The sequence below is a fragment of the Ammodytes marinus genome, assembly GCF_949987685.1.
Source record: "Ammodytes marinus genome assembly, chromosome: 13".
Taxonomy (NCBI): domain Eukaryota; kingdom Metazoa; phylum Chordata; class Actinopteri; order Uranoscopiformes; family Ammodytidae; genus Ammodytes; species Ammodytes marinus.
In genome coordinates, this window is record NC_137217.1 from 22,185,710 (window position 1) to 22,199,692 (window position 13,983).

Genomic DNA, 13,983 nt, shown 5'->3' on the forward strand with positions numbered 1-13,983 from the left:
AATAGTGATTTTTGCCTTCTTGAATTGTTTAACCTGAAACCTTTGCATCAGAATCACAATAGGTTTATTGCCAGAATTTCACAAATAGAAGGATTTTTGCCATGATCTTTCTGGTGCACACAATAAACATAAACACGGAGAAAATAAGCAAAGGCAAGTTTCCAAAAAATAGGAATAGATATTTTTCAATAACAAATATATCTCGGCTATATTTATAAAAGGAGATGGGTATGTGCAATTATTTAGCCATTTAAAGGGGGAGTTATGCAATTATGCAGGACAGAGCCTAAAAATAAATAACACAGTTTGGAGACAGATTACTGAGTAGGCTATTTTAATTTCACCAGGAAAATATAGGCCTACCAAATAAACTAAAATAATTTAAGGTAGCCACAAGACAAAATACCTCCCTTAAGTGGTTTATTGGCCCCTTCAGACTTATCTCAGGCGTCCAGACCTTCAGTTTCTGAACATGTTTATCTTGACTGTTCCCGGTAGTAGCCTTTAAAAATCACAGTACCACTAGATGACGCTGTTCTCTCTGATCCGCTGATATGACAAAGATCGACAGCTACACTCGACCCGCCCCCGAATCTTTTCTGTCCAATCAGTGTTTACGTTGCTTTGTTGTCGTACGTGCGCTAACAGCGGAACTCAACAATCGAGAGAGGCTATCTGCTAGAAACCAACACAACAAGGTACATTTGAACACTCACAACCATATATTGACACCTTTGCTGTAACATTGACTTCAGTATCCGATTTCGCGGTAATTTGTTGTATTTATTTATCGATTTAAATCACCAGAAAGGTTTAAATGGGTCTGAGGCCTAACGTCAGTAAAGCCTTGCGGATACTTAGCGTTAGCAACCGAGCTAGCATGACACATTGGACTTTATAGATCCTACAGAAATGGATTGGGATCTGTATTAAAGAATATATACAAGAATAACCTCCTTCCTGATACGAAATACATGTTTGGTTCGTTTAGCAATTTGAAGTTATTTTCATGTAATGTAGGTGGATACTGAATTTAGCTGGGTGATATAGCGGTGGAGCTAATGTAAAAACAGGACAGTTTAGCTGAAGTCTGACTTTACTTCTGCTACTTGTCCATTTCCATTTTGACCACCTCTCTCACTCACTCACTCACTCACTCACTCACTCACTCACTCACTCACTCTCTCTCCCTCTCTCTCACACACACACACACGCACACACACACACACACACACACACACACACACACACACACACACACACACACACACACACACACACACACACACACACACACACACACTCAGTTAGAAAATGAAATATATTGATAACTGTCATATTGTGTTTTCTAAAAGGACGACAGAAGTTAATAAACAGTGTTCTTGTTCAATTTACAGGTTTAAATCCTTCTTAATGCTTAAATGACTAATATTTGAATTTCCCCATGGGATTAATAAAGTACATCTTCTTCTATTCTTGGCTTTATAGAATTTTAAGTTTACTTGATTAATTAATTAGTTTGTTATGTGGACTTGAAACATTTAAAAGAAATTTGCGGTGGCTTTTTTTCTTCACTTTTCTGACTGATCCCATACGTTGTATAGCTTGATCTTTAAAGTAACATTGATTTCACTCTGGGAAAAATAATCGTATCAACACTGCTCTGATACAGTTAACTCTGTAATAAACATTTGTACTTCGTTGTAGCTAAAGGTTATTAAAACAATCTTATCTAAGGCTGTTTGACATTTTAATGTATCTATATGAGCTTGTTTCAACTCTTCATTGAAGCTATGATGTTTACAAAGGGAAATAGTCCAATTACACTTTGGCTGCATCACTGGAGTTTGTCAATGTGTCTTCTGCGTCATTATCTAGTTTGAAAGTTTGAAATGGAGTTCTATCATATTTCGATGAACATCGTTGGGCTGGCTGTGCAGCAGGAGTTTGTAATGACTGATCCACGGCAGACTGCTGGTTGTGGTTACATGAAGGTTTTCTCTCGCAGTTGAATGGAGTGAATATGAGCTAAAATTGTTTCTACTAGGTATAATGACTTGCTCTCCACGAAGCAGCACACATTTTCATTTTGGTTGAAGAGACATGACCCCCATTTAACCACCTAAAAACCAGCATTGTTTCTGTTGTGGTAGCCTCGTACTTTTGAGTTATTTTACAGAATCTGTTTTCTGTTTAAATCCTTTGACTAAATTTGGATCTAAAACACCTTGATAATAATAGCAAAACAAATGTAAAACGTCAATGTTTGATATGTTGGTTGTGCCTATATTATAAAAGAGAGAACAGAAGGTTCTGGGACAGGAGCATGGTATTCAATTAGATATAGGGGACAACAACAAGCTAAATGAAATGAGAAAACTGTAGAGCAACAACAATGTAGTTATTATCTAAGGTCATTACTGCACGACAAAACAATTTATCATATGAGTAGCTATCTTTCCCTTTGTGCCTTTGGGGTCTAAGAAATTATCATTAGTTACTCTGTGTTATTTTAGGATTTTTTTCTATTTCTATATATTTAATATCTCAGTTGTCACTAAATCTGTACAGAGTATTGGAACAGCTTGATGGTGCATATTGATTAGGTGCACTTAATCCCTCAGCTCTTTCTCACTGAAATGCAGCCAGTTCTGTTCAACAGAAATACACAAATGAATCCAATGCAGCCAGCCACACATTCATCACTTGATTTGACTTTTAAAAACTCCCGAAATTAAAACAGGTCCTGCGCTCTGGAACGGCCCAGGTTAATTTGTTTGGCTGCGACACATGCCTGCTCATCTGTTCGGCTTTCCTGAGAAAATGCTCTTAGGCCTCCTTGGTGGTGAACCAGTGGGGACACATATGGAGGATTTGCATGTGTGTATTATTTCATTATATCAAATGATAGGATAATACAATACATCAGCTCCAATAGCACTGCCTGAAATGAATAAGAACCAGTCACATTAGTCTCAGCTCTGTCGCTCGCATGCATTCATTTTAGGATAAGGCCTCAGGTAATAAAACTGTTCTCATTCAACACTACAATCATTTTATGATGGATCTGTAGAACTAAGCTTTTCCCATGTCTTGAGATGTGTCTCCTGGGATTAGAATCTTAATATATCTCATTTAAGTCAAGAGGACATCGCTTCACTTTGGAGTATTTGTCAGTTACGGTGCTTTTGTAAAGAGGGAACATGAGTAGAATCTCTTACATTCAATTTTGTTTTCATTTTGTTATTTTAGATTTGGGTAATTTGTACCATAAACTAGGGATGGGCATTTTAAGAAATTTCCTTGCTCGATCATCGCTAGAATTATCGAGCAATTATCGATTAATCATTAACTTTTTCTATAGGCTATATTAAAATTCCCGTTGGTAGAAAATACAAAATGCATGTTTTTATCAATTAAATCTTTATTCCAACAATAATGTATAGGCCAACAATAATACAAGACAGTTAACTTGAAGACCTACCTACAACTGTTTAACAGTTTTAAAATAATAAATACAGGCATTATAGGTTATAGGCCTATGCGGCGCTCGTAAAGGCCGAACAATGCGCCTACAGGCGCTCTTAAACGTTTGGAAACGCTTCAACAAGACTAAATCTGTATTCCAATTACTATAAGTAGCCTACTATCGGCCAACAATAATCAAACAAGGCAGTACAAGTGGGCATTAAACTATAACTGTTTTGAAAAAAAAGGCCGACATAGCTATGCCTATAGGCTGCAGCCGGCGCTCGGAAAGGCTCGCAACAAAAAGATGAGCCACACATTTAGAAACAATTGCATGAACTAGCCTATATAAAAGCAATACCTTAGTGAACATATATAAGGCTGAACTTGTTGCTAAAATGTCACAGTTTTGACAAAATGTAACGACTCTAAGAGGCACCAAGCCGAAAGAAAAGCGGAGCGAGAGACAACACATTAAGAAAAAAAAGAGCGACTTACATACGGTGGCATACAGTACCTCCAGCCTACATATTTTTGTTTAGGAATATAAGCATGTTAACATGCTCGGGGGTCAGACGCGAACGCAGCCTTGTAACTGTCAGTCCAGCAGCAGAAAACACCCGCTCTGACGGGACCGACGTTGCGGGGATGCAGAGGTATTGTCGCGCCAACTTTGACAGCCTGGGGAACCTTCTTTTCACTTTCCACCAGTCGGTAGGGTTGCAATCCAGAGGTGGGGGGGTATCCCTCAGAAAGTTATTAACCTCTGTGTCAATGCCAGTGTCCAGTATAGTGGACTATTGCTCCCCGAGGAGTAATGCCATATAGCGGAAGCCTGTGTGGCGGCGGCTCCAGTGTTTGCGCTCCCTTCGTCCACGTGCCACCCAGCCTGCTCGATAGCCTCCTGGCCTGTCTCCACTGCCTCTCCCAGTTCAACTAATTTTGCATGTGTACAGTGCACGTCTCCGTTTATTACATTAGAAATAATAAAACATCGTGCCCTGGTGGTTAGATTTGTTATTTCTTCCACATAGTGATATTCAATTAAATGCTTCAAGACTCACAGTATGCAATACAACGTCCTTTTGATCGATAACAATATAAATTGATCGACACATTTCTTAACGAGCAATTATCGAGCATCGATTAATTATGCCCATCCCTACCATAAACCTTGTCGAATACAAACTCAGCTTCAGCCCACAATACAGAAATATTGACACAATGTTTTGCATCAGCGAATGTGATTCTGATTTGTTTGAGTTTTTTTCCGGGATTCACTATCTGCAGACTAAATATTTGCTGATTCCTGTCACTACTTACTTATATTGGTGTTGCCCTCAGCCCAAATTGAATTTGAATCGTGTTTTCTAAGCGGGGAATAGGTTTTAAGGAATATACATGCATTGCTTTGCATTCATTTTACTTGTTGCCCACATAATGCAGCAGCTACTCTTTCGCAATCTGTTTAGCTCTCAAGGTAATGAGAGAGTTAAGTGCTTTGGTTAAGAGCACTTGGCTGTTCGATGCTATTTTTTTTTTTTCAATTCTGTTTGGCTGGCCTATGTTTCAAGGAGCATGACAAAGATACCTATATGCTGTGACTTGTGAAGCCCTGTGTTCGTTAAAAGAGCTTTAATGTTTTTAATGGAGTATATGTTTAAGATTGTGACAGGATATCCCTGGGCAGCATTTTTCTCCACTATAATAAAACCAAGACTGCAAACGAGGATATTTCCTTGATTTTTTTTCTATTTGTATTATCAGCAGAACTCTGCTGCTCCTTTATGTCTCTCTGTAGTTCTTCTGTTTACCTTGCTAACTGTGTGTGTGTCACCATCAGATGGAGGCAGAGCAGCTCCAGACTCTGTCGGGCCCAGCACTGGCCCAGGCTGTCAGCTCTCTGCTGGAGACCCCAGGCCTCTACGTCTTCTCTGACATCCTGGAGCTGCCTAATGTCAGAGAGGTAAACACACTTAATCACCCTCACCCTGTGTGCCTTCTGGGACCTTTTCAGACCTGCTGGCATGAAGAAGAAAAAACCCATCTAAATCACAATAGACAGTTGAGCTCATGAGTATTAATGTATCTGAGAATCTGATCAACCAAACCATATTCACCAGCATGTGACCACATTGTGTGTATTTCCTATCCTCATATGGCAACTTATTTTGTAAGTTGAAATGTTGCTGCTACAGTAGAGCAGGATTGTGCAGCACCATTGTGCCATTCTTTCAAGAGAGACATGTAAAAGATGGATAAAAAGCCAAAGCAGACTGAGGGATTTGCTTCCCTTTCTAGCACTGAACAGTCGAATTGCATTTTACCTACCGTACTAAAAGACCACACTTCAGCTTTCTAGTGAAGGTAAAATGGAAGACAAGTGGCACTGCTGAAGAATGTGTACAGTCTCAGAAGACATTACGTTTAAAATTGAACATCTGAGCAAAGCATGTGTAAAACCTGCTGCACTGTTTTATTGCATACCAACAGATGAAGGGAGACTAGCCGGTTCCAAACAGTGAGTGAGAGAGACAATGACAGAAATGTCTTCATTGTTCAGGCAATGACAATACAGTGGCCACAGTGAAGAACACAGCCAATTAAAAAGATGCATTAGCAAGTTCCCTCAGACAAAAGAGCCACAATGCAACAGCCCTGTAATTATGACACAATGCTTTTCCGCTCCTGTTTTCTTCAGGGGCTTTAATGTTTTTTTTCTTTCTTACTTTTAATTGTTCCGTCTAGTTGAAGATGAACTACTATAAATTGACCAGTTAATAATAATTTTATCTGTGGAAGACTATCCTTTCTAACAGCAGAGAACATTTCCTAATACGTTTCACACAATCCACAGCTTACCAGACGTGTTCTTGTTCCCCTTATCTTCCCTCTAAACCACAGTTGGAGAACGGCCCTCATGCACCGATGTACCAGCTCCTCAACCTCTTTGCCTATGGAACCTACTGCGACTACAAAGGTATTGCAGCAGCAGCACAGACAGTGTAAATAAATAATAGAGCAGCCCCTTTTAAAATGAGCTGTATTTCTTCACTGCAAGGAAGGCACCTTTTTACACCGAGCCTAAAGCACCGTCACCCCCGAGACAATGCCAGCAGGTTAATCACAGACAGAAATTAGTGCTTTTATCTGTTTGGGCAGCTTTTTATTCTGGCTTTTTGATGATCGTCTGTTTCACAGCAGTGCAGGGCACAACTGGACAATAAACAAATCTTTTGTGACTTCATTTGTCTAATGCGTTGGGAAGCTTTGACCAGAAGTGGAATGTTAATTCTGTTTAATTTTATGCTGAAAATCAACCAATAGCCTGGGAAAAAAATATAACCCACTTTATTGTTCCTTTGCCTTTTTAAATGATGCCGACAGGGAGCACAAAGACTTTCAAAGTGCTGCTGTGTGGGGCTGTTAGAGGAGCTGTCAGAGCTGCTGTGTGTCCTGTCACCAGGAGAGCATGGCAGCAGGAGACACAGTTGCTGGAAACCAACTTCCTCCCTGACTCTGTTCTCTTTAACAGCTCTGTGTGAACACATTACACTTCAAAATAATAATGGCTTCCACACCGCTCTGGTATATTTTTCCCATCAAGTCTCTTTTTTTCATTTGATCTTCTTGTCTTGTTGCCGTAGAGAGAGCGGCCTCTCTTCCTGAGTTGACCCCCGCACAGAGGAACAAACTTCGCCATCTGTCCATCATCAGCCTGGCGTCCAACCTCAAGGTGCTGCTCCATTCCTTTCTCTTTTAAATTTTTACAGAAAAAGTAGTTTTAGAAAATCAATCCGATTTCTGCAGCCATCATATCCACCCTAGGCTTAAAAAAGAAGGACATGAAGGATCTATTAACGAGTGCTCTTTTAAATTTGGCTTTGCTATTTTGTGCAGGCAACATTTTCAAGAGGTTCATGCGAGGTTGGCTTTGATTATAAGCTTGTGGCTGTTTTTGTATTAGATCAATTAGATATTACAGCAACAGACAGGCCGTTGAGTCTCTCAAGTTTCTCAAGAAAAAGTTACCAGCACAATTGCTGCTTAACTTGTCCAAACTCTCTTCTTTTGTCTAGCTCTAGCAGTGACATTTAGACAAATGGGCAATTTTCACTATACATTTTTTTTCAATTTTCCATCAGACCATTTAAGTGGAATCCTATCATATGTCTGTGTATACTTTGGTTTAAAGCAGAGGAGAATATGATGATTTTAAGCCTGGTTGTGTCTCTTTTTCCCCCCTCAGTGCCTGCCATACTCGCTGCTCCTGCAACAGCTGGAGCTGAAGAATGTCCGTGAGCTGGAAGACCTGCTGATCGATGCCGTTTACTGCGACATCATCCAGGGCAAACTGGACCAGAGGAACCAGCAGGTGGAGGTGGACTGCAGCGTGGGCCGTGACCTCGGCCCCAACGAGCTGCCAAACATAGTCAACACATTGCAGGAGTGGTCAGTAGTAGCATCCCCCCCCCTCTTCGTGTCTGGCACAAACACTCTAGATTTATGTCTCAATGATTCCCTTGTTTCCCTAACTCACCATCGCCTCCGTGCCTGTGTCTTCTCTGCTCTCCCAGGTGCACAGGGTGTGAGGCGGTGCTGTGTGGTATCGAGGAGCAGGTCTCCAGGGCAAACCAATACAGAGAGACCCAGCTAAAGGTCAAAGTCCAAGTGGAAACAGAGGTCAGCTTCTCATCCCTTCTGCCTACAGTTCTCTCATTTCTCTCCCCCCCCCCCCCCCGACAATCCAGTAAATGTGACTCTTCCTTCTCCCGCATCTCTGTTTTGGTGCTTCCAGCTACTTGTGGTATTTCAGTTTCACCATTACTGCATTTTTATTTAATTTTTTGCATTGTTTTAGGGCAGTGGTTCTCAATTATTTTCTGTCTAGGGGACAGAATTTTTTTCGCGCCCCCCCCCCCCCTAAATTGAAATACTGTGGAGAACCTGCTAATATTTATTTATTTATCTGTACAAAACCACTGTATGAGTTTCTGGCACGAGCATTCTGCATACAATCACCTTATTATCAAATTAGATGTTAGATTATAAAATTAGCTGAGATAACTTCTGCAGCAACTTAAAAAAAAATTGAAGTTCAGTTTATTAGCTCAATTTGTAACATTTAAACAAGACTACTCAGTCTGTGTGAATCTCAGGACAGAGAAACAAGAGCAAATGATTAACTGAGGTTTGCATTTCATTCAAAAAAAATTTAAACTGTAAACAATAAACATAGTTAAGGTGGTGTTTTTTTATGATTATAGGCCAATATGCCTTCTGTGATGCGATAACCTATAATTCATTAATGTTATTATTAGTCTGCTTGCTTGATTTATTTTTAAATAGCCTACACAGACACTTGGAGACACACTTGTGGACATTTATTTACTGCAAATTGCGGCCTTTCGTGCGGTTATGACCATACACAAGCACACATCGCGCTCGCTAGCACAAAAAAAAGTTGGAAAATCATATGCTTCTTATGTAAGTGATGGGGGACCACATTCACAGTTCTCATTCTGTGTTTAAAAGAAAAAGAAGATATGCAATGTTAGACCTTTTTTAGTTCAGAATTCAGTCGTTGTGTTCCTGTCCCTGAAGGGAAGACTGTCTGTGGAAACGCAATGAGAGAGAAATGTGAACCTAATGGACTGTAACCTTCGATGAACCCACTTTATTGGAAACATTGACGGATGGCTGAAGCCTTATATTAGCTTCATATAAAGGTTTAAATACATTTTTATTCGGAACAGGGACTAGGCATTTTGGACCCAAACACTAACATTGGAAGCGCATCAGGAGGAGATCTCTTAATCTCTTAAAACAAAATGTCCGTACGGGTACCAATAGTTTGAAGGAAAATTTTGGAACTATCCTTAAACTCATCCCTTCTCTTTATTTCTTTGTTATTTATCTCTGTTAACTTTCCCTTCAGGTCTCAAACCTGCAGAAAACGTTAAAGGCCAGCGCCGCCTCTCCGTCATCAGGTCCCGCCCCCGCTGGAGCTGCCTCCAATCAGGATGCAGATCAGCCTGCAGAGCCACGAGACCCCGCCTCCTCTCAGGAACCACGACAACCAGGGAAAAAAAGCTCAAAGGTGAAAGGGTGAGTACTATGGCATCCCCTTTGAGTTTGCTGTGATTATACAGTAGTATAAGGCTTCACGGTGGAAGGCGGACCAAATATTATCCCAGTGAATGAAGTTCAGAGAAGTTAGAGCTTTTTAAACAGACGAGCCACCAATAGTTTGCATATAGAAATTGCATTCATTTTTCTGAACAAACATTTCAGAAATTGAACACATAAAATATTTTTGGCCGTGTAGAATAATTTACTGAAATTATGTTTCATTCAGAATTGATGGTGTGCTCTTAAATCCGGTTTGTGTTGCAGTTTCTTCAAGCAAGAAATGCTATTATTCCCGCAAGTCACAGAATTGGGACAAAAAAAGCTGCATGTGGAGGTTTTGTCTATTAAGATTATTGTATTGCTACGTCCTCCTTTGTTCTGTAAAGCATTTTGTAACTGGTTTTTGAAAGGTGCTTAATAAAAACAAATTTAGCTGTAGTTATAACCACAGCACTGTAAAGACTTCAAACACTAAATGAAATCCATTAGTCCAATGTTCTTGTAGAGACAAGAGACCACTATGTTTCCATTTTTTCAACAAACATTAAAAAGCCAGCTGCCGGTGTGAGTGGCTTGTACGTGAGTGTGTGTGCATGTGTCTGCATGAAGTGGCTTTATTAGTCGTTGCACATTGCTGTTTTGAAGCGATGTTCTAGCCCTGCTATCAGGGACCCTTTCTGTTCGGCCCAATTACTGATGGCTAATTTCACATCTGTCCCGGATTGTAAAATGTCACTGGCTATATGAATGCCCCACATGCTCTCCTCCCGGTTCCCCCTGCAGTGATCACATGAGATGCTTTGCTCGGCTGCTGTTTATGTTGTTGCCACCGAACAGAAAGCAGTGATTATTTTCTGACTGCCTGTCACCTTCCCATGAAGCATAGAGCCCTATAATTTTCATCACTCAGCACTGCACTCCATTCATAACGAAGATCCACTTAATGTTTTGAAATCCAAAATAATGATAGCTTAACCTCAATCCTCGAATTAAAATGAGTTTTGACACCATTTCATTATAAAGCTATTTCAAGGATGGGGCTGATAGTGCAGCATTTAATATTATAAATGGGCTCTTTGCAAAAAAATAAAAAATCTTTTTAATTTGCAGAAATAGGAAATCCAATGACATCGATTTCAATGAAAAATATTAAATTCTGATATAATAAGGTATTGTCACACAAGGATACTAGTGCACCCGGGTTTTGCTTCATTAATATGCTGGTTTAATTGTACGAGTGGAAATGAAGAAAACATAAATAATGACTTAAAATGAATAAATCCTGAACAATGTACTCATGCAGTGATTCTTACTGTTTGTTTCCCACTCAGGCTGCGTGGCAGTGGGAAGATCTGGTCCAAGTCCAACTGAAGACAAGAGACTGAGGTGTGTAGACAGCGGCACTGATGGACACCTTCACTGATTAACGGACACATGGACATGTTGACGGACAAACACATTAAACAACGTGTCCAATGTCCCTGGACACCCATGTCACACAAACTCCTCAAATAAAACCAGGAAGCTTCATGGGAACTTTTCTTGTCACCAAATCTCTCCTTGACGGATTCAGAAACACACACTGGCTGATGGAAATGACAGGTGTGACATCCACTCTTGCAGATATTTTAGCGTAACAGGCACATTGTCAGTGTACACACACACACACACACACACACACCACACACACACACACACACACACACACACACACACACACACACACACACACACACACACACACACAAAGCAGTGACACAGCAAGACAGAACAGTCTCCAGCAGTAGTCAGTTGCCTTTGATGAGAAACGGGACTGGTGTATTTGATGGGTATGTGTGTATCTCTGTTGGTTTAAAAAATGTTCTTTTGGTTTAGATTCACTCTATGTTGCTTTGTTTTTTCTCTCTCTCTGCTGAGTTGAGACGTTGTTGTTTGAAATCAGAATATAAATTGTAGGATAATAAAACGAAGCCCTGTACTTATCCTGACTGTCTCATTAATGTCACTGTCACTTCTTTTATTAAATGCACTTCAACGTGCATCTCTGGAGGGGGCACAGCTAAATGTTAACTCGCAGAAGGGGGCTACCCGTGAGGAGGTCAAGCCATTAATTAGGGCATGTCCCCAAAGAGACTAATGTATTATAGAGCTGAGGCTTCCCCTGTGCGCAACCAGCATGGCTACACACACAACACACACACACACCATGTGCATTCATATTTCATGCGAGTATGTTTTGCCCAGAGCTTCTCTTTCAATGTCAAAATTGCCTGTTGAAATTGCCTGACAGCCTGTCTTGTACCTTCCATCACACGGTCAGTATTGCCCTTTGCGTCCAACTCTCCCTATTTTGATTATGTTTTCACCAAATTCTCTACTCGCCATACTGCGTTACATTATTGGCGGCAATTAACTGACCTGCAGTGACAGTGAGAGGGAAAACGGACAGGAAAATGAGGATCACGTTTCCTTTTAACCCTGCATTTTTCTCTACCCATCCACCCACCCTCCCCCTCCCACTTCTAAAAATAGCGGTGTTAATTTCAGTCAGTGTGATTGAGCCTTATTGGTTTAGTTTTTACCAGACTGGAGCTGTGAATTCTAACAGCTGCACAGCTCTCAACGTGTTTGTCAGTAAAAGAGGGTGTGCTGGAGCCCGGTGTACATGTCATTTGGAGAGAAAACTGTCAGGTGAGTCGTGTCGCGCCCATGTGTGTGTGTGACTTTGCATACGCAAGTTCACGCCTAACTTCTGCATTAGTGTTTCTACCAGCGCGGCTACAGATTGCTGCAGCATCTGCCGGTGTGTGTCTTGTTACAAGACGGTCATTAAAACTTCAGAGTGGAACAAAGCCAATCAATTACTTTGATTGATCAGTAAAAATGCCCAGAGGAGATGGAAACTCTGGCGGTGCTGCAGACTGGTGGAGAATCTCAATACACTTGGGTGGCATTTCTCAACTCACGCCTGCCCTTGATTTTTATTGACATTTGTTTGAAAAACTGTACACAGAGGAAATTCTTACTTAGCATCCTGTTAATCTTTCTGAAGCGAGAGGAATCCATATGAGGTGAGGAGATAAGGAAGAGCTTCACACGCAAACAGCCGACTTATTATTCCCTTTCAGCTGCTCCTCTCTGGTTAAAAACATGATTGGCACATGCAGCACTTTTTAATAACACGTGGTTCAAAATCAATGCGAGGCGGTGGACTAAATGTTCACTTCAGGGAGGAAAAGATTAGGGTAGCTATTAAAATACACAGTGTAAGCTTTGTCGTTCCCATAAAGCATTTCTGATCGCACAGCCCCCAGGGGAATTTTTTTTTGAAGCTGCGCGGAAATAAACAGACAAACACAAAGCTAAAACGCCAGTGTTGAGTTTTTATTTCACTTCCATGGTACAGAAAGACCACATTTTTCTACAGGAATGCTATTAAATATCACAGGACTGGATTTCCGGAAGATTGCACGAGCCACGCAGGACGCCACCAGCACTATGTGTGTAGTGGAAATGTGGGAGGAGGGGGGTTCAAAGGTGCTTAGAAAAGTTGCCAAACACAAACCGACATTTGGCTTTGAAAAGGTTCTGTCTGATATATCACTCACTGATAGATAAAATAGACATTTATAAATAACAGATTTGAGGCAACTCACAGATTTTCTTCCTACTGTATACATGCAGATTCATTGGAGAGACACAAATGATGCTCCTTGATGTAGGCCTATTACTTTGTTGTGGTGCACCCGAGACAGCTGATATGCAGTGACTTGGTTATGATATTGAAGAAGAAATTACGGTGGGTTTTGTTTTTCAGATTAAGATGAGTCCTTGTGTTAACATCAGTCCTTTGATCACACTGTACAGTTCACAAGATGACCGTTTCCAGGACGACATAAATCGGTAGTTGAGCATCATCCAAAACCTTTGGGAATCATTGATCCTTCTCATCCCCGTTCTGAATATTTCATCTCCACCACTGGAAGAACTCTACGCTTAACACACCTCTACACAGTCCGGCAGGAACAAAGGGCGCTCACAAAGGCTCGACAAAAAGAGGTGAACGTCGGCCAGATAATTAAGCGAACAAACCATGGGGAAAAACTGAAAGCAAACAGACTCCTCGATACACTGCAGAAGAACACACACTATTTGCATTTCAGGCGCCCAAAGCTGGGAATAAACAGCAGTTTTTGGAGCGTGACATGTTAAACACATTGCCTGTTGGCTAGATCCGTGCCAAACAGCTTTGTGAAATACCCCGTTCAGTGTTTGGAGAGGCTGAGAATGGCTTTTTTTAACCATTTCCATACCGGTATGAGCCTGCTAAACTGGAGTGTCGTTTCAATGAAAGAACAGTCTGCTGGGTTAGAAGTAATACTG

At 40.8% G+C, this 13,983-nt stretch overlaps 1 protein-coding gene across 1 annotated transcript; it reads left to right on the forward strand.

The window, feature by feature from the left end:
• Nucleotides 1-617: 617 nt before the first annotated feature.
• On the forward strand, nt 618-11,582 carry cops7a (COP9 constitutive photomorphogenic homolog subunit 7A). Its single transcript, XM_080039944.1, has 8 exons — nt 618-698; nt 5,312-5,434; nt 6,373-6,448; nt 7,116-7,204; nt 7,718-7,920; nt 8,046-8,151; nt 9,407-9,576; nt 10,932-11,582. Exons 2-8 carry the CDS (start codon nt 5,312-5,314, stop codon nt 10,969-10,971), a joined length of 807 nt encoding a protein of 268 aa, XP_079896070.1. The 5' UTR covers nt 618-698; the 3' UTR covers nt 10,972-11,582.
• Nucleotides 11,583-13,983: the final 2,401 nt, after the last annotated feature.